Source organism: Colobus angolensis, unplaced genomic scaffold (assembly GCF_000951035.1).
Source record: "Colobus angolensis palliatus isolate OR3802 unplaced genomic scaffold, Cang.pa_1.0 Scaffold450, whole genome shotgun sequence".
Classification (NCBI taxonomy): Eukaryota; Metazoa; Chordata; class Mammalia; order Primates; family Cercopithecidae; genus Colobus; species Colobus angolensis.
In genome coordinates this window covers 2,304,836-2,330,026 of record NW_012117933.1, presented here as the reverse complement: position 1 = coordinate 2,330,026, position 25,191 = coordinate 2,304,836, and the positions used below count along the sequence as shown (strand labels likewise).

The following is a 25,191-nucleotide window of genomic DNA, read 5'->3' as shown; positions in this document are numbered from 1 at the left end:
TTTCACCGTGTTAGCCAGGGTGGTCTGGATCTCCTGACCTCGTGATCCGCCGGCCTCGGCCTCCCAAAGTGCTGGGATTACAGGCGTGAGCCACCGCGCCCGGCCTGATTCGGTTTGTTGGAGACGGAGTCTCACTCTGTCGCACGGGCTGGAGTGCAATGGCGAGATCTCGGCTCACTGTAACCTCTGCCGCCTCCCGGGTTCAAGCGATTCTCCTGCCTCAGCCTCCCGAGTAGCTGGGATTATAGGTGCCTGCCACCACGCCTGGCTAATTTTTGTATTTTTAGTAGAGATGGGGTTTCGCCACATTGGCCAGGCTGGTCTTGAACTCCTGACCTCCGCCTGGGCCTCCCAAAGTGCTAGGATTACAGGCATGAGCCACCGTGCCCAGCCGTCAGTCAGGGTTTATTAATCTAGTATACAGGTACCGAAAGGGTAAAAATGGAAGAAATAAAACACAAAACGCCTTCCCTTTGACTGAGCAGACTAGCCTGCTCATTCATTCATTCATTTATCCAATTTCACTTATAAAATGAGCAGAGCACTCAATGGTGAGTGGGATTTAGATCCACAAAGGCAGAACTGGATTAATCAGCAGATGTATCCAGCATGAGTTTGGAGAACTAGGAAAGCAAGAGTGGCACCAAAAATCACTTTTTACAAAGAATTTCTTTTCTTTTTTTTTTTTTTTTCTTTTTTTGAAATGGAGTTTCACTCTGTCACCCAGGCTGGAATGCAGTGGAGCAATCTCGGCTCACTGCAAACTCCACCTTCCTGTGTTCAAGCGACTCTCCTGCCTCAGCTTCCCGAGTAGCTGGGATTACAGGCGTCTGCCACCACACCCGGCTGATTTTTGTATTTTTAGTAGAGACGGGGTTTCGTCATGTTGGCGAGGCTGGTCTTGAACTCCTGACCTCAAGTGATCCGCCTACTTTGGCCTCCCAAAGTGCTGGGATTACAGGTGTGAGCCACCATGCCCAGCCACTTTTTATAAGGAATTATATATGTATACACACACACATACACACACATACACACACACGCGCGTTTTTTTTTTGACAGAGTCTCGCTCTGACACCAGGCTGGAGTGCTGTGGCACCATCTTGGCTCACTGCAACCTTGGCCTCCTGGGTTCATGCAATTCAAGCAATTCTCCTGCCTCAGGAGGGAGAAGCAGGGACTAGGTGGGACTACAGGCACACGCCTGGCTAATTTTTTTTTTGTATTTTAGTAGAGACGGGGTTTCACCGTGTTGTCCAGGCTGGTCTCCAGCTCCTGAGCTCAGGCAGTCTGCCCGCCTCAGCCTCCCAAAGTGCTAGGATTACAGGTGTGAGCCACCGTGCCCAGACAATAAATACATTTTTAAAGTAGCAAACCAATCATTATGGGAAAGAATCAGTAATTTGGTTGATTTCTGCACTGTTATTTTATAGCTAAGTATCGTATTTATTTTTGTTTCCACATGGGAGAGAGGCACCAGCCACTTTTCACTGTTGAGGGTTTCTTTTTCTTCTTTTTTTTTTTTTAATTTTTTGAGACGGAGTCTCGCTCTGTCACCCAGGCTGGAGTGCAGTGGCATGATCTCGGCTCACTGCAAGCTCTGCCTCCTGGGTTCATGCCATTCTCCTGCCTCAGCCTCCCAAGTAGCTGGAACTACAGGCTCCCGCCACCACACCCGGCTAATTTTTTGTATTTTTAGTAGAGTCGGGGTTTCTCTGTGTTAGCCAGGATGGTCTTGATCTCCTAACCTCGTGATCCACCCGCCTCGTCCTCCCAAAGTGCTGGGATTACAGACCTGAGCCAACTGTTCAGTGTTTCTAAAGGTCCTAATCCAACCTTGGTGGGGTCAGGGTGGGTGAGTGGGAGTGGGCAGGTGTTATACTCAAAGGCATGGTGCTTGTAAAGTGAACATGTTGTTACAGCTAGAGTGCAAAATGTGAAGGTCTTAGGGAGTCTAGGTTTGAAGAGACGGAGTGGCAGATAAAGTTTTAAGAGCTAAGTGGAGGAGGTTAGGCTTCATGAGGCAGGGAATTGAGAGCCATTGGTGGTTCTAGCACAGAGACCTGGTAATAAGGCTGTAGGTGCATTAACTTGGTAGCCACAGCTGGGATAGATTGTGTTGGAATTGTGGGAGATTGTTGCATTCATCCAGTGGTTCTCAAATTCTCATGTGCCTCTACATCACCTGAAGAGCTTATTAAAATGCAGATAATGTAGCTTCTGGCTGGGTGCAGTGGCTCACACCTGTAATCCCAGCACTTTGGGAGGCTGAGGTGGGCGGATCACTTGAGGTCAGGAGTTCGAGACCAGCCTATCCAACATGATGAAACCCCATCTCTACTAAAAATACAAAAATTTGGCTGGGTGCGGTGGCTCACACCTGTAATCCCAGCACTTTGGGAGTCCGAGGCAGGCGAATCACCTGAGGTCGGGAGTTTGAGACCAGCCTGACCAACATGCAGAAACCCAGTCTTTACTAAAAATACAAAATTAGCCGGGCATGGTAGTGCATGCCTGTAATCCCAGCTACCCAGGAGGCTGAGGCAGGAGAGTCGCTTGAACCTGGGAGGCGGAGGTTGTGGTGAGCCGGGATCACACCACTGCACTCCAACCTGGGCAACAAGAGTGAAACTCTGTCACAAAAAAAAAAAAAAAAATTAGCTGGGTGTGTTGGCACATGCCTATAGTCCCAGCTACTTAGGAGGCCAAGGCAGGGGAATTGCTTGAACCTGGGAGGCAGAGGTTGCAGTGAGCCGAGATCATGCCACTGTACTCCAGCCTGGGCAACACAGCGAGACTGTCTCAAAAAAAAAAAAGCAGATGATGCAGCTTTTGATGAAGTGGTAGGCCTGGGGTGGGGGCCTAGGAATCTGCATTCATAACAAACTCCCAGGTGACACGGATGGTACTGGTCAGGGACCATACTTTGAGAACCACTGCACTAATCCAAGCATGAAACTTACATTTGGATCGAACTTTGGAAATGACAGAGAAAGGGCGATGATTTCAAAGGAAAGAGGAGAAATCAGGGTATGCTGCTTGATTAAATGTTGGAACTAACAGAGAGAAGGCAGGCAAAATTATAAGGTTCTCAAGCCCAAAGTAATGTCAGATAAGCTAGATAAGAGGGAAGTTGGAAAGGAAGTTGCCTTGGATGCAGGATGAGGAGGGGAGGATACAGAGTTCTGTTTTGGACGTGACAGTGTCAACAATGATGCCCAGTGCACAGTATGATGACATGGGACTGAGACTTAGGAATGATCACAGGTTAGAAGCCAGAGACCTCAGAATGTTCTACAGAGGGGCTGTGGTTGAAACCTAGGGAAGGGAGAAATTGTCTGATGGCCAAGAGCTGAGAGTCAACCAGGATGGAACCCTGGGACAGGCCTCCAGTTGATGAAGTAGGACCAGTAAGTTGGACAGAGAAGCAGAAAGAGATTCTGGATATTGTAATTGCACAGGTACTAAGGGAAGAGAAGTTTTCAAAGAAGTACAAGTCACAAGGTTAGGTGCCTGGATACTTCTGGTCTCTTACTTTCTGTTGCGAATCTGACTGGCAAATTGCCACTCACCTTCTACACCCATCTGAGCCATTGCCCGCATGAAGCCCTCCTAGACTTTCTGCCTCTCCCTACTCCTCAAGTGGAGTCATTCTCCCATCTGCTTTACATCAGTCCTGCCCCTTGGGTAAAACCTCAATTGTAGTTGGTTGCTTTTGTTTATGCTTCTGAGGTCTTAACCTTGGTGAAGTGTGGAATGCAGAACACTCAGAATGCTGTTTTCAAATAGCTGTGCCAAGAAACTCAGCTCAGGTGAAGCATGTCCCTTCGCACAAGGCCAAGTTAGAGGGAAAACAGGGCCCAGGTGTGGATTGCCTTGCTGCTCCCACCTCCACCTGCAGGTGTTTTTCTGCCCACTTCCCTGGGGTAGGGAGGGAGGAAAGGTTATGAATGAAGATGGGCAGCCGACTCTTTATAGAGATTTGTTTAATGTTAGACTCTCCTGTCCAAGGAGCAGGGAAAGAATGTCTTGCTTTTTTCCTGAAAGTAGCTTGTTAGGAGTTGAATTGTGTCCCCTGAAAAGATATATGGTTAAATACTCAACCCTCTGTGCCTCAGAATGCGACCTCCTTAGTTAAGATGAGTTAAGATGAGGTCATAAGTAGGGTAGGATGGACCTTAATCCAACATGACCAGAGTCCCTGTAAGAAAAGGAGAGGAGACACATGGAGAATGCTATGTGACAACAGAGGCAGAGATAGGGGTGAAGCACCTAGAAACCAAGGAACACCAAGGACTGATGGCCACTGCCAGAAGCTAGAAGAGGCAAGGAAGGATTGTTTCCCTAGAGCCTTTGGATAGAGTAGGGCAGTGTCCACACCTTGATTTCAGACTTCTATCCCACTGCTAGCCTCTAGGACTCTGTGACAACACATTTCTGTTGTTTGAAGCCACGCAGTTCGTGGTGTTTTGTTATGGTATCCCTAAGAAACTAGTTTACACCTACTCATGGAAACTTGGGAAAATACATTGAAAGATAAACTAACCACCCATAATTCCACCAAGCAGATAACCGCTGCTCTCAGTGTTAGTGTCTATCTTTTGGGATTTTGCCTGAAGACTGACACCTGTAGAGGTATTTCTATCCTTGCCAAATTGAGCCCACCCTGTAGAGAGTATTCACATTTAAACAGAAGACAAGCTAGAACAGGTATTGAAAGAAAACAATTTTATTGTCTTATGGGGAATTTTTAGATCTTGGGGCACCTCAGGAGGGGTGAGTTTCTGGGGGAAAACCTGCCTTTGAGACAGAATGGGAAGGCAACTTTATATTGAGAGAGAGAGAAGAGAGAGGGAGACAGGAAAGAGGAGAGAGAGAAGAAAGAGGAGAGGAGAGGCTGGATGATGGAACTGGAGAAAGAACTGCAGTGGACAGGCCTGACTTGCCCAGGAGTTGCCTCAGTGGGCCTTTCTGTTTGTTTCTGACTGTAAGCCTCTTGTTTCTTTTTCTCCTCTTTTTCTCTTCTCTTTGTCCTGGGATCAAACTAAGGTCCACAATAATTGTGAACACAGCACCCAGATCCTTTCCAGGTTCTGGCAGGTTGGTTCATGCCACTGAATCCGCCCTTATTGTGTCCTGAAGACTGAAGGCAAATACTCCTGTCCCCTCAGAGCAACCCAACAACTTTTTTCTCTCCTTGACTTTGCAAAACGTTTCTCAGGATGAGTAGATTTATGCTACTGCCCAGCATTCACTGGGGTTCTCAGAACATCAGTAATAGCTATTTTCAGAATGTACCAATTAGTGCATCTTAAATCTCTTTTGAGATAACAGAAATGAAAAAAAAGTTCCACAAATTACAATAAAAATGAAATGGCAGCCTCCCTAATGTGCTCCACGTTTGATGAGGGTACAGTTTAAAAGGTAAGTTTAATGGCATTACTTGGAGGACTTGTGGAGTGGTTTCATTACAAGAGCTCCCTGCCCCATTTTACCCATAAGCCACAGTACCGGATCCATGGCATCGTCAGTGACCTCATTTCACACGTATTTTTTTGGCAGTAAAACCAATAGACCTTGGCTGAACCAGTGTTGGGAAAGAGCGTTTAATATATGCCAAGGACTTGGATAATGTGTTACATACACCTAATGGCCCTCGAGTATCAAAGACTTGGGTGAGGTCAGTGGAAAAGGATGTCGTGACCTTGAGTCTCCCCTTCATGAATTGGATAGTCTCCTACTATGAGAATTGTCCATGTTCTGGCAGGAAAATAGGTCCCCTTTCCTGCTTGTTTTCTGCCCTTTCCAGCTACCAGTTAGCAGGAAAGCAAGGGCAAGTGCTTTGGCGTTTAACTGGGCATGTGTTGAGCCTACAGCTCGTTGCCTGCTTGGGATGTGCGCTCTGGAAAACCATGAAGAAAGAAGCATTTCCCAGGTCCACCAGACAGACCCTCATTTGGATCCCTAAAGAGACGTGTCTCGCTCAGCTATCTTTTCAGTGTTTTCCAGAGTGAAAGAGTGTGTGTGGACTAATCCATGTTGCAAATTGTGGTGTTTGCTAATACACACACACATACACACAATCTGTGCTCTCTGAATGTTAGAAAAATGTTAAAGTAGGCCAGGCGCAGTGGCTCATGCCTATAATCCCAGCACTTTGGGAGGCTGAGGCGCATGGATCACTTGAGGTCAGGAGTTGGAGACCAGTCTCACCAACGTGGTGAAACCCTGTCTCTACTAAAATTACAAAAATTAGCTGAGTGTGATGGTGTGCACCTGTAGTCCCAGTTACTTGAGAGGCTGAGGCAGGAGAACCACTTGAACCCGGGAGGCGGAGGTTGCAGTGAGCCAAGATTGCCCCACTGTACTCCAGCCTGGGTGACAAAGTGAGAATCTGTCTCGAAAAGCAAACAAAACATTACACACAAAGAAAAATGTTAAATTATTCATTGTCACTATTGTAAATTTTCACATAATCACTCATTTGTTCTGAGACCCGAGGTCAAAGGCCTTGTATAAATTTGAGACGGATTTTGGTTTTACAGGGACTCGTGTTTTTCTTCTGGGCAGGAGCATAGGTATACCGTGACAGGCCTAACAAACCCTGAACTGAAATGACTTTAAGTTAGAAGGGGAAGGCTCATATACTGCTGATGGGAATATAAAGTAGTACAGCCACTTTGGAAAATAGTCTCAAAACAAACATTGTGTTACCATATCATACAGCAGTTCTTTTAGGCGTATATGCAGGAGAATTGAAAACATACATCTGCTCAAAAACGTGTACATGAATGTTTATAGCAGCATTATTAATAATAGCCAAGAAATAGAAATGACACAAATTTCTGTCAACTGATGAATGAATAAATAAAATGTGGCTTATCCATACAATGGAATTATTTGACCAAAAAAAAAAAAAAAAAAGAGGAATGAAGTACTGGTGCATGCTACAACATGGATGAAACTTTGAAACATTATGCTAAATAAAAGAAGCCAGTGGCAAAGCACCACATACTGTATGGTTTCATTTATGTGAAATGTCCAGAATAGGCAAATGCAGAGAGACAGAAACTAGATCCATGGTTGCCAGGGGCTGGGGGAAGTAGAACTGTGGAGTGACTGCTAATGGGTACAGAGTTTCTTTTTGGGGTGATGAAAATGTTCTAAAATTGATTGTGGCATTGGTTGCATAGCTCTGAATATACTGAAAACTGCTGAATTGTACACATTAAATGGGTGTATTGTATGGTATGCGAATTATATCTCAATACAGCTGCTTGCTAGCTAGCTAGCTAGAGATATTCACATTGTCAGCCCCTCACTACGTGTACCAGGACAACACTCTGTATTCTGAAAGACACAAGCTGTCTCTGCTCTGTAAGCACTACATTCTGCAGAGGTGCAAACTCAGAGAGCCTTTGTTATTCTCTTGGAGAAGTACGTACTTCTTTATTTGCCCCAAATAGAAAGAGTAATGGTCCCATGATGAATGAGTAGAAAGCAAGACCATTTGTGGCTACACTTGATAAGTGCATCGTTTTTATGAAATCTGAACACTTACAAATTAGGACCCAATTTACCTGCCTGACTGTTTAGGCTGTCGACACTAATAATCTTAGGGAGCTTTAATGGAGGTTGGGAAATGTGGCAGCTATATTTCTTAGCAGCTGAGCACTTGGAAAAAAAGTGGATTAATCATCATACATGTGGTGATCCATCAGGATACATTTGCAAATCTATTGAAAGCTGATTTTCAAAACCTTTCTCAATTTGTGGCTCTTTGTTCTCATTCAAGATTTTGTGTGAATGGCATTTGGCATTATCGGCACCAACAGGGTGGAATTAGTTGTCCTTTTAATTCTAATTTGGAGATCAATCTTTCCATATCTGCAGTCCGAATTTTAGCTTCCAAGCCCTAGAATCAGCAGTATTATTCCAGAAATAATTAGGAACATCAGAGAATGCTGTGAGGACATTGAGTATCTATTAAGCGTAAGGTTTTGACAGTAGGAAAAGCCATTTCACTTAAGATGTACCTTGTCTCAAGCGCCTTAGTGACCCCAGAAGGAAAGCATTGGATGGGCAGTATGTAGATGGGCTCATTTGTCTTCCTTTCATGTACTAAATGCCTAATGAATCCATCTGGAAGAATGGTAATTTGCTTACTAATACAGATTTTCCAGGGCACTGATGGCTTCAGGTGGCAGACGGGCCTCATGTGTTAAGTACAAAGTGTTAAGCCAACATGTGTTAAGTACAAAGGATACTTCATAGCCTTTCATTTTGCAAGGTAGAGATAATAAGTACCCTCCTTCTCCAGGTCTTCTCAGCTTTTAGGAGCTATTAGCTTCCATGCAAGGCCTAACTGGCATCAGACCTTTCTACCTTGTTTGTATGTAGTGTGTTTGCCGAAGCAGGTGGAGCTGGAGCTGAAGCAGGTTCAGGCACGCCTCCCTCACATTTCTACTGGAAATCAGATGAAGCTTGAGATGAGAAAAAATCAGGTCTATGCCTCATTCGGTTATATTCATATTCAATTATAAAGAGAGGGAGGGAAGCATTTAATGGGTTGGGATTGGGTTTTCAGGCCTCTTTCCTAAGAATTTGTTTTCCTTCTATGTGGTTGTACAATAAATTTGGCTGTTTTATTTTATTTTTTTGAGACAGAGTCTCACTGTGTTGCCCAGGCTGGAGTGCAGTGGTATGACCTCGGCTCACTGCAACCTCCACCTCCCAGGTTCAACCGATTCTCCTGCCTCAGCCTCCCGAGTAGCTGGGATTATAGGCGTGAGCCACCACACCCAGCTAATTTTTACATTTTTAGTAGAGATGGTGTTTAACCACGTTGGCCAAGCTGGTCTCGAACTCCTGACCTCAGGTGATCCGCCCACCTCAGCCTCCAAAAGTGCTGGGATTGCAGGTGTGGAGCCACCGCACCCGGTATAAATTTGCTGTTTTAAATAGCAGCGATGATGAGGTGTAATCAAGACTGTCTGTTTAGTGTTAGGGCAGGATAATAATAGTAGCTCGTATGTATTGAGCCGTGGTAAGTACAGGTTGAGCATCCCTTCTCTGAAATCCTTGGGACCAGAAGCGTTTCCAATTTTTTTAGATGTTGGAATACTTGCATATACAATAATGACTTATCTTGTGGATTGTACTCAAGTCTAGACACGAAATTCATTTATGTTTCATATACACCTTACACACATAACCTGAAGGTAATTTTATATGGTATTTTAAATAAGTTTGTGCATGAAACAAAGTTTTGATTGCAACCCATCACATGTCAGGTGTGGAATTTTCCACTCGTGGCATCATGTTAGCACTCAGGAAGCTTTGGATTTTGGAGCATTTTGGATTTGGGAGTTTCGGGTTAAGGATGCTCAACCTGTATATTATATATTAGGGATGCTCAACTTGTAACTTTACAGAGAAGGAAACTGGGGCACTGGGCCTTTCCCGGGACCCACAGGTCAGAAAAGGTGAAGCGGGTCTGAATTAAGAGCTTTCTTTAACCACCTTGGCATGCTGCGTTTGGGGGTAAATAATGTCCCTGTTTCAAGGTGAGACTGAGCACTGATTTGTGCTTAATATTACGACAGGAGATAATCTATAAATAGATATGGTTCTGTTTAGATTTCATTCCAAACCTAATGGTGCATGTAATTACATGATTACTACTATTAAAACAGGACACTGTTTGCTGAGATACCAAAGTCTGTATTTCATGCAGGAAACTAGACCGGCAGCTACAGCTTAACACACTAATGCTGGTAATTAGTGAAGCTCTCGCTTAACTAAATGGGCCATTTGCCTTTGAAACCAGTGTGTAAATAGAAATACAGTAATCTGTCATCCCAGTCCACCTCTTTTGTCCTTCGTTTGAGGACTGGCTGTAGTTCTTTCCCAAGCTCTCCAGACATTGTTCAAACAAACTGTGCACAAAAAATATTAATAACGAAGAGAAATGCTGAATTTCTAACGGGAATTTTGGTTGAGTGAATCCAATGTCTCCATCCAGGGACTATTAGGCTCTTATTGATGGGCAAGGATAAGCCTCTGGGTCTAAGTGCATTAGCAGGATATAACCCATTCCTCCCTTTCCATACAGATGCTGTGTCTGATTGGTCTCCTATGCACGAAGCTGCAATCTACGGACGTCAGCTGTCTCTGAGGAACCTCATCAGCCAGGTAGCTTTTTGAAAATATAATACAGAAGAAACCTATCAAAATATTAAAACAAATGTGTGACATAATAACATGGGGACTTTTAAATTAATTCATTAAACAGAAGACCTCATGGCAATTCTAATAACTACCATAATTTCTAAATAGGATGAGTAAATATTTTGAGATATTTTAGATGTCTATGACAATTGTAATATAATAGAAAATATCTATAATTTCTATTGGAGATAACCCTACATACTACTATTACTACTGTGGTTTGTTGTCTACATTCTGAACTGAAGGATATGCTAAATTTCAGATAGAGCTGAGTGAGAATAAATGTGCTTTGAAAAAATCCAATTTCATAGACCTGTCTAGAGTAAGAAATCCTCCTATAAGAAAATAATTTCTAAAAAAAAATTTCATACTATTCTAAGCCACTATCTTGAGCCATTTTTGGTAGCAGCAGCCTATTATAAATAGATTATAACACTAATTCTAGCTAAAAGAAGTTAGGCTACTTCCCAGATAAAATTAGAAATTTACCCTATTTTGATAGCACGAAAAATGATCACTGCAGCTTTTATGTATCACTTGTTAAATTGGACAGATACTCATTTGCATTCAGTATTTATGTGTTTATGAAACATCAGCCAGAACCATCTCCAAGTTGTATCCCATTATTTGTGTAAGATGTCTTTTTAGAGATCCAGTTTCTGCTTTCATAAAGTGAGTATTCTGATACCTACCTAGGTCAGTCCACCCCATAACTCAATAACAAACTGCCCCAAAACTCAGTGACATGATAACAGTAACCATTATTTCTTGCTGATGTGTGTTTGTGTCAGCTCATCTAGGCTGGGCTTGGCTGGTCTGGGCTCCCAGCTGTGGGTTGGGTGTAGCCCTGCTGCACATCTCTTTCATCCTTCTTGGACCACTGGCTACCTGAGGAATTATTTTCTCTTGGCAAAACGCTGGAGCACAGCAGGGCAAGCCCAACCATGCAAGAATACTTCCAATCTGTTCATGTCACATCTGCTAACATCCCACTGGTCAAGTCACATGACCACATCCAAAGTCAAGGATCAAGAGAAGTACATTTTGTCAACTAAGAGTAGTTGACGACTGAAAATAAATAAAGTTAAGCCATTCGACCTTTTTTTTTTTTTTTTTCAAAACTAAGAACTGACTGTGGACTGGACACTGTGAAATAATGGGTTAATTACCTTATGTATTATATGACTCAGACTTGTTAATAATTTAGACAAACCACAGTTAATTTGAGGTAAAACTGTAGCTTGATGATGAACTATAAATGAGTTTCTAACTTTATAGAAGGAACCTTTCTGTAATGTGAGTATGTGGTGAAAACTTTTTGTTTTGTGTTACGAATAGCTGTGTTGTTGTATTTCATTTACCTGGATTTATGTATAAATACCTAAATGCTGGTTTTATTACTATTATCATTGTTTATTATTATTATTATTATTATTATTATTTTTGAGATAGGGTTTCGCTCTTGTTACCCAGTCTGGAGTGCAGTGGCGCGATCTCGGCTCACTGCAACCTCCGCCTCCCGGGTTCAAGCAATTCTGCCTCAGCCTCCCGAGTAGCTGGGCCTACAGGCATGTGCCACCAAGCCCGGCTAATTTTGTATTTTTAGTAGAGACGAGGTTTCACCATGTTGGTCAGGTTGGTCTCAAACTGCTGACCTCAGGTGATCCATCAGCCTTAGCCTCCCAAAGTGCTGGGATTACAGGCATGAACCACCGTGCCTGGTCTAAATGCCGGTTTAAAAATGGCAATCGTGCTGGAGGAGCATGCGCATTTTCTATTGGTTGTTTCCTATTGGTTGCCTTTTGCCCAAGTTCTGTACCTCAGCCTGTCTTTCCCCCCACTTGTGTCTGATACACTTGCATGATTTTTGCTTCATGTGACAATCATACCCCTCTTGTGGCATTGACAAAACTACTTTTTGTAAGTGTGATGACTGTGAGAAAATAAGGTATTTTCTCCTGCCAATTAGACATTTAAGTCTTAGGTATGAATAGTAAAGTAAGAAATGACATATTCTTTTCTTTGATCAAGACAAGAGTTGGCAAATTTTTTTCAGTAAAGGACCAGATAATAAATATTTTAGGCTTTGTGAACCATGCAGTCTCTGTTGGAAGTACCTAACTCTGCTGTTTAGCAGAAAAGCAGTTGTAGACAATATGTAAATGAATGGGCATGGCTATGTTCTGGTAAAACTTTGCTTATGGATGCTGAAATTTGAATTTCATAAAATTTTCATGTGTCACAAAATATTCCTTTGATTTCTTTTAAACCATTAAAAATGTAGAAACCATTCCTAGCTGCTGTGCTGTACAGAAGCAGGTTGTGGTCTAGATTTGACTCTGTAGGCTGTTGTTTACTGACCCTCTTGTCAAAACTATGATAGAGCTAGGAAATCTAAGAAAAAAAAATTAAATGTCAGGAAAAGGAGGGTTTTTTTGAGAAAAAAAATTGGGTGAAACTGGTATTTTTATTACAAATATTATTAAATCCTATGTGCTACTAAATACTTACATTTAAAGAGCAATTATATTAGTTAATAGGTGCATTTCAATTTCCTAAATAAAGTACATTTAGGCTTCCTAAAAGGTGCATGCAGTCTATTTCTTTTCCCTTGCAGTTTCCAAATTTCCTTTTAATTGTCCCACAAGATAGAGACACTTGTGAATATGTTAAAATTTAATAATTGCTTGTTAAAACTTAGCAATTCGGGCCACGCTGACTTTAAAAAAATTGAGAAATTTCATAAACAAACATAAAAGAACTTAAACACGTGTGCAGTTGAACAAAAAGTGATGATGATGAGAATATTGCCATGTGACTGCCTCCCCAGGTCAGGAAATGGAAAAATAGCACATTTCTGGCTCCTCCAAAGAGTCACCCATCCCACCCCTTACCGTGCTTTCTAGAACACAATCCTGTCCCTCTTCCACAGGATTAACCATTATCCCGATTTCCTTGTTTTCTTTATGGTTTTACTTTATATGTCTTCTGAAACAATATGGGGTAGTTTTGCCCAATTTTGAACTTTAAATTGATGTAATCATTCAGTGTGTATGCTTTTGGATTTTGCTTCTTTTGCTCAACATTATTTTTGCAAGCATCACCCTTGTAGTGCTTGCCATTAGAATTTGTTGGGTGTAATCTTTCTGCTGAAAGATTATACCAAAGTTTATTAATTCAGTTCATTGTTGATGGACATTTGGTTTGTTTGCAGTTTCTATTACGACCAATGCTGTTGTGAATATTCTTGTATATGTATCTAGATGTATATATACCTAAGGGTCAAATTGCTGAGTCATAGGCATATGCATTGTCAGCTCTAATAGATGCAGTCAAACTGTTTTCCTGAGTGGTTATACCATATTACACTCCCACCAGTAGTGTGGCAGTTTTTTTTTTAAGTCAGTATAAACATCTTCGTGTACCATCTGACTTGGAGCCAGGTCAGCTTTGTCATAGTACTGGAATGGTGGCTGAAAAACAGCCCCGGGGCACTGTTGCTTTGCACCCCTTACTCTGACTATTTCCCCTCCTTCAGGGGTGGCTTGTGAACGTCATCACGGCAGATCATGTCTCCCCACTCCACGAAGCCTGTCTCGGAGGTCATCCCTCTTGTGTAAAGATTTTATTAAAGCATGGAGCTCAGGTAAGGGCAGCTGAAACAATATCTTAGAAACCAAGAATGAAACATGACTATGTATATCCCTTCTGAATAACTTCCAGCACTTTTTGATTAGGCTGATTTGAAATATGAAGACAGTTGTTTTTTAAGAAAATTACGTTCATCAGACTTGTTTGCTTTAGTGATAGGTGGATGAAATACTAAACTTTTAGTCGTGCTTACAGTCTATATCATTTTCTTTATCACACACTACTAATAAATAGTTATTAGACTTCTGTCTTCCTTGTTATGGCTGGAAGGTAATGAAATATTGTGGAAAGCACACATTTGCCTGGGATGGCTCGGATGTCTGAGGAGACAGAAAATCTATGTGGTCATTCACCCTTTGGCAACTTGGACTTGTTCACATGGTAGCAGGGATTGCAAGAGCAGCAAAAATGGACCTGTTTGGTGTTAGGCAACTGAATGGTGGGGTGGGGGATATTATGGGCTTGCTATCTTCTGGCAACAGCAAATGCAAAGTCCCAGAAATGATCGTGAGCAATTTTTGTATCTTGAAGTCATTCCTTATGGCAGGAGAGTAGAGTAGGTGAGAGGATTCAGAACCAGAAGCAACCCCGTCCATGCCAAAAAAAGAATGGGCTTTGTCCCAAGATTAGTAAAGAGCCAGAGGTGAGTGCATTGCCAGATTTATATTTGGGTTAAGAAAACATTCAAAACTTGGAAACAGGGAAAGTGGCAAGGTGAAGCAAGAGACACCTAGGGTACAAACTTGAAAGAGGTGCTCGTTCTTAGGCTCCTGCACTATTTGTGTGACTCCAAAAATGAATATGTCCTTAAATTTTTTACCCTGGGCAACTTTTGTGCCTCACTCTAGTCCTGGCCCTGCTTGGAAGTAGAGTTTGAGAATGAATTCATTGTCTTCACAATATCGTTGCTTAAAAGATTCACCAAATAATCATTTAATGATACACAAGAATGTATCTGTGCTTGGCTTTTCTATTCACTGTTTAATTATAGCCCAAACACTGTGAAGTTAGACATTAACTTCTAAATTTCTGTCTGATTTCCAACATTAGAAAAGATAGCCTCAAAGATTATAGTTTTATGACCCTATAGGACATTAACACAGTTTATATATATATATATATATATATTTTTTTTTTTATTTTTGAGACGGAGTCTTGCTCTGTCACCCAGGCTGGAGTACAGTGGCATGATCTCAGTTCCCTGCAACCTCTGCCTCCCGGGTTCAAGTGATTCTCCTGCCTCAGCCTCCTGAGTAGCTGGGATTACAGGCACACGCCACCACACTTGGCTCATTTTTTAATTTTTAGTAGAGACGGGGTTTCACCATGTTGCTCAGGTTGGTCTCGAACTTCTGACCTCAGGTGACCCACCCGCCTTGGCCTCCCAAAGTGCTGGGATTACAGGTGTGAGCCACCGTGCCTGGCTGAGTTTTGTATCTATTAGCAAATATATTTCAGCAGTCCGTTGACTATATAAGTTTTATAAGTTTTTCTTTTTCTTTTTTTTTTTTTGAGACGGAGTCTCGCTCTGTCGCCCAGGCTGGAGTGCAGTGGTATGATGTCAGCTCACTGCAGCCTCCGCCTCCCGGGTTCAAGCAATCCTCCTGAGTAGCTGGGACTACAGGCGCACGCTGCCATGCTCGGCTAATTGTTTGTATTTTAATGGAGACCGAGTTTCACCGTGTTGCCCAGGCTGGTCTTGAACTCCTGAGCTCAGGCAATCCGCCTGCCTCGGCCTTCCAAAGTGCTGAGATTACAGGCGTGAGCCACTGTGACTGGCCAAATATTTTTTTGAGCCAGTCTTACCATCTTACTGGTTCCCTCATTAATGAGTGAGTTGAATAAAATCTTTGGTACGTGTTAATTCTATATTTGTATGAAAGTCAAGTTTTTTAAAGTTTTCTAAATTATACTTTGAGAATTACAGTTAACAATTTCAACAATTTCCTCACAGCAGCAAGAGTAATCCTCTTGCACCCATTAAGAAATTGAACTGGTGTGGGATGGGTCTAGGAAAGAAATTTAAAATAGGGATTAGTTTGTAAGCGACTGAAATTATCCTAACTAGTTTCAAAGTTCATGTTCCTGGGGAGGGCATGGAAGAGATAAAACATTGAGTAACATTTTTGAAGCTTTATAGCCACTCCCTAATTCCATTTTTCACAAAAACCTGTGGAATTTGGTACTTTTTTCTCCATTTTATAGCTGAGGAATTAAAGGCTCAGAGAAGTTAAATAACATCTTCAGAGTTGTGGACCCTACTTTTGAACCCAAAACATCCCCCTTCCTGTCTTCATCCTGGAGCTTCTTTTTCCAGGTGAATGGTGTGACAACAGACTGGCACACTCCACTGTTTAATGCTTGTGTCAGCGGCAGCCAGGATTGTGTGAATTTGCTTCTGCAGCACGGAGCCAGCGTTCAACCTGAGAGTGATCTGGCATCCCCCATCCATGAAGCTGCCAGGAGAGGTAAATCTGTTGAGAATTTTTTTTTTAAACCCACTCCTTCAAGGGACATCTTACTGCTGAAAGCAGGAAAGAAAAGGAGGTATATTTTAGAGCAGTAGTTCTCAAAATGGAGTCCCAGGACTGGAAGCATCAGCATGACCTTGCCTGCAAATACAGATTCTTGAGCCCCACTCCAGCCCCATGAATCAGTAACTCTGGGCATGGGGCTCAGCACCTGTGTTTTGTTTAATAAGCCCTCGGGCTGCTTTCTGGTGCACAGTAAGTTTGAGTGCCTCCCTTTTAGAGCATCTTGAATGTTTTTCACTGCTATATTACTGGAACAGGGCTTGGCACACAGTAGACTATCCATTAATATTTGTGGAATCCGTTGTTATACCCATGACCTTACATAAATCAAGTTATTTCATGAAACAAATTATATTCTTCTATTTCAGGGCCTTAAAGAACATTGTCTCAGTGACACTTAAGTTTGCCAAATGAAATAAGCTTTCAATTTTTGAAACTATAAGATGTTGTATACAGTTTGGGATAACTCTTTCCATTAAAGCCGTACTTTTCTCATAGTCTTAGCTCGTAAAATCACAAGTTTTTATTTTCTCAAATTTGTCATCATCATCATGACCATACCTTGCCAGAGGGTCACTTGCCACTGTTTCTCCAGTGGCTTTCACAGAGTGGCTTCCCATTTGACTGGACCAACCCACTTCTAATGATCTCCCAAAGCGTTGATATTTATTTATTGAGAACATCCTAACTCATCATATTCGCTGCATACATAGAACTAAAATATAGCAAGAGAAACGTAGAGGAGCAGTGTCCAAAATATGACATTCTGGACCAAGGAAGTGTGATTCAGCTTTCGCCTAGTTTTTCAGGTTGGGCCCTGCTCATGTTGGATTTGGCAGCTTCTTCTAATCTAAGCCTTGCCTATACCCGCTGTGGCCTGTTTCTCCCCGGCCTGCCTTTGGAGAGGTTGTAAGTTTCCTTCCCTGTCCCGTGGCCCACACTGTGACCTTTATTCTTCAGGTCCACCTTCAGGTCCTGTTCCTCCATATCTCTCCCCAACTCTCACTTCAATTTCTCTGCTTAGACCAACTACAAAGCCAGAAACAATTGAAAAAGGTGGATGGTTGCTGATTGGTTACCGTGGGTAGTAAACTCAAATGGAGTTTCACCCGTAGTTGCAGATTGCATCCTATGGTCAAATCATTAACTGATGGCAGTGTTTAAAATCACTCCTGGCCGGGTGCGGTGGCTCATGCCTGTAATCCCAGCACTTCGGGAGGCCGAGGCGGGCGGATCACAAGGTCAGGAGATCGAGACCATCCTGGCTAACACGGTGAAACCCCGTCTCTACTAAAAATAGAAAAAAATTAGCCTGGCATGGTGGCGGGCGCCTGTAATCCCACCTACTCAGAAGGCTGAGACAGGAGAACGCAGTGAACCCGGAAGGCGGAACTTGCAGTGAGCAGAGATCGCGCCACTGCACTCCAGCGTGGGCGACAGCCAGACTCTGTCTCAAAAAAAAATAAATAAATAAAATAAAAAAATCACTCCTGATTTGGCCGGGCCTGGTGGGTGGGTCACGCCTGTAATCTCAGCACTTTGGGAGGCCGAGGTGGGCGGATTGCCTGAGCTCAGGAGTTTGAGACCAGCCTGGGCAACATGGTGAAACCCCGTCTTTACTAAAAATACAGAAAAATTAGCTGGGCGTGGTGGCGGCCGCCTGTAGTCCCAGCTACTTGGGAGCCTGAGGCAGGAGAATGGCGTGAACCCAGGAGGCGGAGCTTGCAGTGAGCCGAGATCGCGCCACTGCACTCCAGCCTGGGCGACAGAGCGAGACTCCGTCTCTAAAACAAAATAAAATAAGATCACTCCTGATTCTAATTAAAGGAAATTGCTTTTGGTCCTCTGGATAAACTGCTGCCAAATTTAATGCAAAATGGGGATGGCATTGTCTTTCTAGCTAAGGGAACTTGTAACTGTTTTTCTCCTGCTTTGGGCTGCAGGCCACGTGGAGTGTGTCGACTTTCTCATAGCTTATGGGGGCAACATTGACCATAAGATCAGCCACCTGGGCACGCCACTCTATTTGGCTTGTGAAAACCAACAGAGAGCCTGTGTCAAGAAGCTTCTGGAGTCAGGTAAAGCAAGAAGCAAACCAAAACAAGAAAAGGAAATGGAAAGTAAATTAAATGTATTTTAAACGTCTTACTGCTGTAGGAGAGAAATTAGTGTGGGCAATGGAGTTGGACAAGGTCAGGGTTCATATTGACTGTTCCCTTGGGGAATTATTTCACACTGTTTGAACTTCAGTTCTCTCACTCCTAACAAGGATGAGGATGATGATGATGATGCCTCTTCTCAGGGTGGTCCTCAATGATTATTGGTTTCTCCTCCCTTTCCTCTGTCTCCCTCCATTTGGCCAGTCACATTATTAAGCCCTGCATAACTTGCAAAGCTGTTGGATTAGTGTTGAATCTTCCTATTTGGGACCTTCACCAGTTCTCTTTGGTTTAAATACTGAACTTGCCCCATTGCAAATACTATATTTTCCTTGAAAAGGCCTATGTACCCTTATTTCTTTTCACCTCCCTGCTGTTGTCCAGCCCCCTTCTCAGCACCTGGAACACCATTTCATCACCTCTCTAATTATCTGAGTCCTGTTTATTCTTTAAGGCTTCAGTAATCTGTTTTCCAATGAATGTTGTTATAGTCCTTATTGCCTCCTACTCATCTGGCAGGCATTGCTATGAATTAAGAGATGCAGTCTCTGTCTCTCCCCCACCGCCCACCCCACCTCTGCCACTCTGGGCAGATTTTAAGCCTCTAGCCTGGAAAGGGCCGTGTTTGGTATCCCTCACAAAGTCAAGACCAATACAAGACCAGATCAGTTAACGTTTGTTGAGTGGACATAGATTTTCATTTTACCAGAGGGATGGCAGCTCAGGCAAAGCCACATGTTCCCACATGTCACAGTGAAAGCCAGAATCTGGGCTGGAGTGGGGATTTGTTAAGAGTGTAGGAGTGGAACTGGGTGGGGACAGTCCTAGAAATCCACCTTACTCCTGAAGGGGAGAACTTTGCCACCTCCCCTGTGATCTTGGGATTGGCCAGTCCAATCCAGGGGATACCCCCATGAGTTGGTTGCTTTTCAGAGTCCAAATCACCAGTCCCAAGTGCCCGGTTTTACACCCTGTGGCAGCTGCACACCAGGTGAGTTTGGCTGCTTGGTGTAGGCTGGATTTTACCATCTAACCTCTCCCTCAGGCTGTACTGGCTAATACTTAGGTTCCATTAATAATAATGTGGAGCTTTTATGTCACTAGGATTTTTCTTATATGCATGATGCCTGTGTACCATGCTGAAAGGCAGATTTTTAACTTTCTATGCTATATTGCTCATGCTGTACATTCAGTAACATTATCAGATGGGATTTTCCCCACATTATAAAATGGAATCAAATCATCTCCCATTTTTCCAGGATTGCTGTGCTCAATATGGATCCCCTCTTGTTAGGAAATTTTGGGGCTCAGGGCTTTGAAAAGGGGGATGGTTGGATTCTGCTCCTTGCTGACTCTTTTTTGTTCTTGTGACTGTTTAGGAGCGGACGTGAACCAAGGCAAAGGTCAGGATTCCCCACTTCATGCAGCGGCCAGGACCGCCAGTGAAGAGCTGGCCTGCCTGCTCATGGATTTTGGAGCAGACACCCAGGCCAAGAATGCTGAAGGCAAACGTCCTGTGGAGCTGGTGCCTCCAGACAGCCCTTTGGCCCGGCTCTTCTTGGAGAGAGAAGGTGCTTCTTTGCCAAAACCTAAGCCCTAATCTGTTGACACCCCTTGAGGCTCTAGTGAAAGGCAGGTATTTGGCAATTTCTGGCTCCCAGTCCTATACAAAGATCATTCTCTGCCATCACCAAGTCTGGGGAAGTTGAGATAATTCAATATTCAATGAGATACAGTACTGGTCACAGTATAGCAAATAACTCCTGCTATTTAGCATATTGGATACAGGTTTTGGGGATGATCTAATATTCATTATGGGGTAGGCCAGTTTTTTAAAAATTAAGATATTGTTGTAAAATTTTAGTATCACATTTATTTAAAACATGCTTTAGAATGAGGCAGCAGAGGACTCTTTGGGGTTGCATGAGGCCCCAGGATATCTTGCTGCACCACAGATGGGCCAGATTAGTGGACACTTGGTTTCTGGGCTTAAAATGCAGCTCTTTAAGAGTTTAGGGTTCACACCAATCCAAAGACATTTACTACTATAAATTAACCAATGATAAGTCCACACTTCTCTACAAGTAAGAACTGAGACTCCCAACTCAAACAATGAAATATTGTGGTTGAGCAGTATATATGGAAGTAGGGCTTTGAGGCCTGGGCTGGGCTGGGGAACAAAGACACCTCAAGTTGGGGAGCCACCCTGTTGCAATCTTCATGGGCTCAGAGGCAGTTGAGCAATTAGCTCAGTACTTCTTTTCCTGGAGTGTGGACTCTGAACTCTTAGGGATTCTGGGACTTTGAAGCAGGCCTTCCTACCAGAAGGATTCTGATGTTACACAATCTAGTTATTTTCTCCCCACAGGATGAGCAGTAGGGTTGGCCTTGGGCAGAACTGTAAAGTGGGCTAAGGAATCCTTCCTCCTACTCTCACTGCCCCAGGGTGCTTGCAGTCAAGTCCCTGCCTAGGGACATGCCAAACATGGCCTATGCTCCTGAGCAGTGCTGGTCAGGCAGAAAAGACTGACTCCAGGCACAAGGAACAGTCCAGTAGAGGCCCCTTTCAGTTAAGCAGTGGGATGATCACGAAGCAGTTCTATCTGCATTTTAATAATTACTTGTTTTGAAAAAGTTGTATGTCTACAAGGCCCATAAAAATATCTTAATTTTTAAAAAATCGGAATAAAAAATGAATAGAACAATGTGGATTGTAATCATCTTTATACCAACACAGTTGTGAAATAGAATTTTTAATTGTTTTAATTGAGAAAGGGATTCACAAAGACAAAAGTGCCTCAGGTCCCCCTCAGTCATCATGTAGGGCATATGTTAATGTAGGAGGTGTATGTCCCCTCCTCCATCAAACAACCTCTTAGCATTCTCATATTGCCTCCCCTGGCTTTTCCCTTCTGCTTCGTTTCCCAAAGCCTTTCCTAGAGACAGCGATTACTTTCATTTCGAATTTATGTTTTGCATGGTGACAGTGTGGCCAATGATCCCACTAGTTTATGAGATGTCATTTGCTGCTGGAGAGAATCACCACTTGTTTTGCCTCCGTGAGTCACTTTTGGGGTTTTGGTATAGTCACCTCTCAGAGGGCTTGGAGCCCACAGGAAATGGGGCCAGGCAAGTGCAGAAAACTAGACCTGTGGATTGCTCACTGCAGTTTCTGTCTCTGGGTGCCCCTAAATTCATTTGCTTCCGTCTGCCTGTTTCTCTGTTTCCTGGGGAAGGGAATTTGTTCGATTACTGTCCTCTTTCAATGGTATGGCAACATGAGAATGTTGGTAAAACCCAACCATGTTCTGAATGTGGGCTTTGCGTGGGTGTTAGGAAAGGTAAGATTTTCCCTTTTTCTGAGAAAAGGGAAAAGATTTCAAGAATATTACCACCTCACCCTTGATAAGCATCTAAGGCAGTGTTTGCTCAATTAAAACCTAGAAATGGCTGTCAGCCCAGCACGACCGCAGCCACCATCCCCCTCACCCAGTACACTTTGGCTTTAAAACATCAATGGTTGTTGCTGGCCGGGCGCGGTGGGTCACTCACGCCTGTAATCTCCGCACTTTGGGAGGCCGAGGTGGGTGGATCACGAGGTCAGGAGATCGAGACCATCCTGGCTAACACGATGAAACACTTTGGGAGGCCGAGGTGGGTGGATCACGAGGTCAGGAGATCGAGACCATCCTGGCTAACACGGTGAAACTCCATTTCTACTAAAAATACGAAAAAATTAGCCGGGTGTGGTGGTGGGCGCCTGTAGTCCCAGGTACTCAGGAGACTGAGGCAGGAGAAAGGTGTGAACCTGGGAGGTGGAGCTTGCAGTGAGCCGAGATCACGCCACTGCACTCCAGCCTGGGCGACAGAGCGAGACTCCGTCTCAAAAACAAAAACAAAAAACATCAATGGTTGTTGCTGGGGGAAAAAAGAAATTAAGGCCCAAAGGAATATGCCGATTCATAAATATACAATTAGCTGGTTTTATTATCGAGCAAAGCAAACCCCTGGAATGTTTGCAGGTGCCAGCGAGTTGAGTGCAAATCTGTAGTGGGTTTTCAGCTCTATGTCTATGGACTTGAAGCTACAGTTGTTTTACATTGTCTTACTTGTAGTAAACAGCAGCATTCAGTTGGCATCAGTAGTTATTAATACACTGAGTTTCCTGTGACATCCCGCTTTTCTTAATTCTCTATCAGGTCTGCTCTGAAATCTTGTTATTTGTAATGCTCTATCAGTACCTCCTACGGTTGCCTCTGACAGCGTTTCTAGCACAGATGATCAGTCACATCTTTCAACATTCCTTACTGAGGTTAGATTAGGTTCAGTTTCCCCACAGTGTGGTTTTTGCTGCTCGTTAATATATACGCCTTGAGAACACTGGGAAGCCATTCATTATTATATGCTTTGAGTATACTGGGCATCATCTCATAGGTGCCTTACTCCAACAGGACCCTTCTGTTAGGGCCTGGTTTAAAATACTGCAAGTATGTTTTTGATTGTATATGTGTCGAGTTCCATCTCTCCTTGCTCTCCATCACCTTGAGAGATAAGTTAACTCAGTTGATCCTGTAGTTGGTGGTGATGCTATAGGAAAATAGACACCACAGTATCCTTTTGGCTGTATTCTCAACCCTGACCGCACACTCAGATGACCTTGGGCAACTGCCTTTAGAAAATCCGGATGCTTGGGCTTCACCCAACAATAGTCGAAGCAGCATCTCTGGTTGGGGGGACTCAGCGTCCATGTGGTTGAATGTGCCCCCACCCCAGGTGAGTCTGAAGTGCTACGTGGATTGAGGGCTATGGCTTTATGGAGTTCTTGAGGGTATATAGCTTTGCCTTTTACAAAATAACCAAAAGAAGATTCCCATTACAATTTGGTGCAGGAACGGGAGTGGGGGTGGGGGGAAGTGGGCATGGAAAATCATTCCCCATCCTTTTGCCCTATAACAGAGTTTCTCAACCTTGACACTATTGACATTCTGGATCAGTTGGGGGCTGTCCTGTGTACTTGGGGATGTTTAGAAGCATCCTTGGCCTCTCCCATTAGATGCCAGTAGCACCCTTCCTCAAGTTTTGGCAACCAAAAATGTCTCCAGATACTGACAAATGTCCCCTGAGGAGCAAAATGATCTCCTTTCCTTCCCTGAGCCTCCTCCCAGTTGTGAACCACTGTCCTAAAATGTAAACTGTTGAGTGTTCCCTAAGCAAGGTTTGTGCTAGCTGGTTGACTTTTCACCTGTGAATTGAAGCATTGGAATAGCTCTGAATACAGAATATAAAAACAAACACGACTTAACGTACTCTTAGGATTCACTGTGAGCTCATTGTATTTGAATACCTTAAATTGCTCAAGTTATAAAAATGTTTGCATCTAGAAATATGCGCTTATTTTTAAAGGTAAAAGATAACAATACCATTAAACGTAACTTTATTTTTATTATTGGAATTTTTGTGTAGCTGTGTAATTCCCAAGTTAGCTTACTTAAGCCTCTATTAGTGAGGCTAAGCTTTAAATTTCTTTCACTCTGCTCTAAATTAAAACGTAACAAGCTTATTTCAATTAGCTACCAGAAAAGAAAGAACATAGACTAAAAATGCCTTCTACAAACAAATCCCAGAAAATGATCTTAAGTAGTTCAATATTATTTCCTTATAACAATGTTCTATCTTGTATGCTTTTTTTTTTTTTTTTTAAAGGAGAACTCTTAGATCAATAACACCACTGTGTGACTTGTCTTGTGATCTTTCTCCAGGGCCGCCTTCTTTGATGCAGTTATGCCGCCTTAGAATTCGGAAGTGCTTTGGAATCCAGCAGCATCATAAGATAACCAAACTCGTCCTCCCAGAGGATCTGAAACAGTTTCTCCTACATCTTTAAATGCATCAAGGGAATGGATTCACAAACGACGTGAAAACATGATTGAGTGTTGTAGCCACTAGAATTTTAAAATCAAGTTGGGTTTATAGAGTTTGACTAGTTTTTTTTCGATTAGATTTGTATTGGTTATAAACTTGTTCGTAGAGTTTGACTGATTTTTTTTATTCAATTTGTATTTGTTAAACTCTGAAGCCAGAGTTGAAACACACTGCATACGTTTGTACTATTAGTTAGAAGGCGTGAAGACTTTTTCCCTGCTTGGAGAGTGTCATAAGTTATTGTTTTGCATATCTACTGCATGCCAAGCACTTTCTGCATCATCTAATTTAGCCCTCACAGCAACTGGGTCAAGATGTTCAATTTTCCAGAGCAAGGATAGAGGAGTCAGATTCAAATACAGGTTTTCTGACGTTAACTTAGGTGATGATTTGATTGAGGCAGGATTTTCCAGCATCACTATCCTTGTTCCATCTCTGCTATATGGGAATGAAAATAAAGAAATGCATTTCTTGGTTTGTCTAATTTGTTTTAACCTTCCCTGTTCTTAGGACAAAACCACTACTGTCCTAGCATAGTATGGGGGCCAGTTCTTTTATTCAACCAAAACACTATACATATTAAGCATATTCTTGAATCTTCCTGCTTAATACAGTAGCCACTAGTTTGGTGGTTCTCCACTGAGGTTAATTTTGTTACCCAGGGATGTTCAATACCTGGAGACATTTTGTTTGTC

General features: G+C 43.0%; 1 protein-coding gene across 5 annotated transcripts in view; it reads left to right on the top strand.

Moving 5' to 3' along the window:
• Positions 1 to 24,980, top strand: part of ASB9 (ankyrin repeat and SOCS box containing 9) — a 27,533-nt gene extending 2,553 nt beyond the window's left edge. For 2 of the 5 annotated variants that reach the window (XM_011957873.1, XM_011957872.1), the window contains 6 exons: positions 10,115 to 10,194; positions 13,769 to 13,876; positions 16,199 to 16,349; positions 18,359 to 18,493; positions 19,954 to 20,145; positions 24,334 to 24,980. In XM_011957873.1, the coding sequence (XP_011813263.1) occupies positions 10,115 to 10,194; positions 13,769 to 13,876; positions 16,199 to 16,349; positions 18,359 to 18,493; positions 19,954 to 20,145; positions 24,334 to 24,458 (791 nt within the window). In that variant the 3' untranslated portion in view covers positions 24,459 to 24,980. Of the gene's footprint in view, positions 1 to 10,114; positions 10,195 to 13,768; positions 13,877 to 16,198; positions 16,350 to 18,358; positions 18,494 to 19,953; positions 20,207 to 24,333 lie in introns of all 5 variants that reach the window. The other 3 variants (XM_011957875.1, XM_011957874.1, XM_011957876.1) reach the window with 2 other exon arrangements.
• Positions 24,981 to 25,191: the final 211 nt, after the last annotated feature.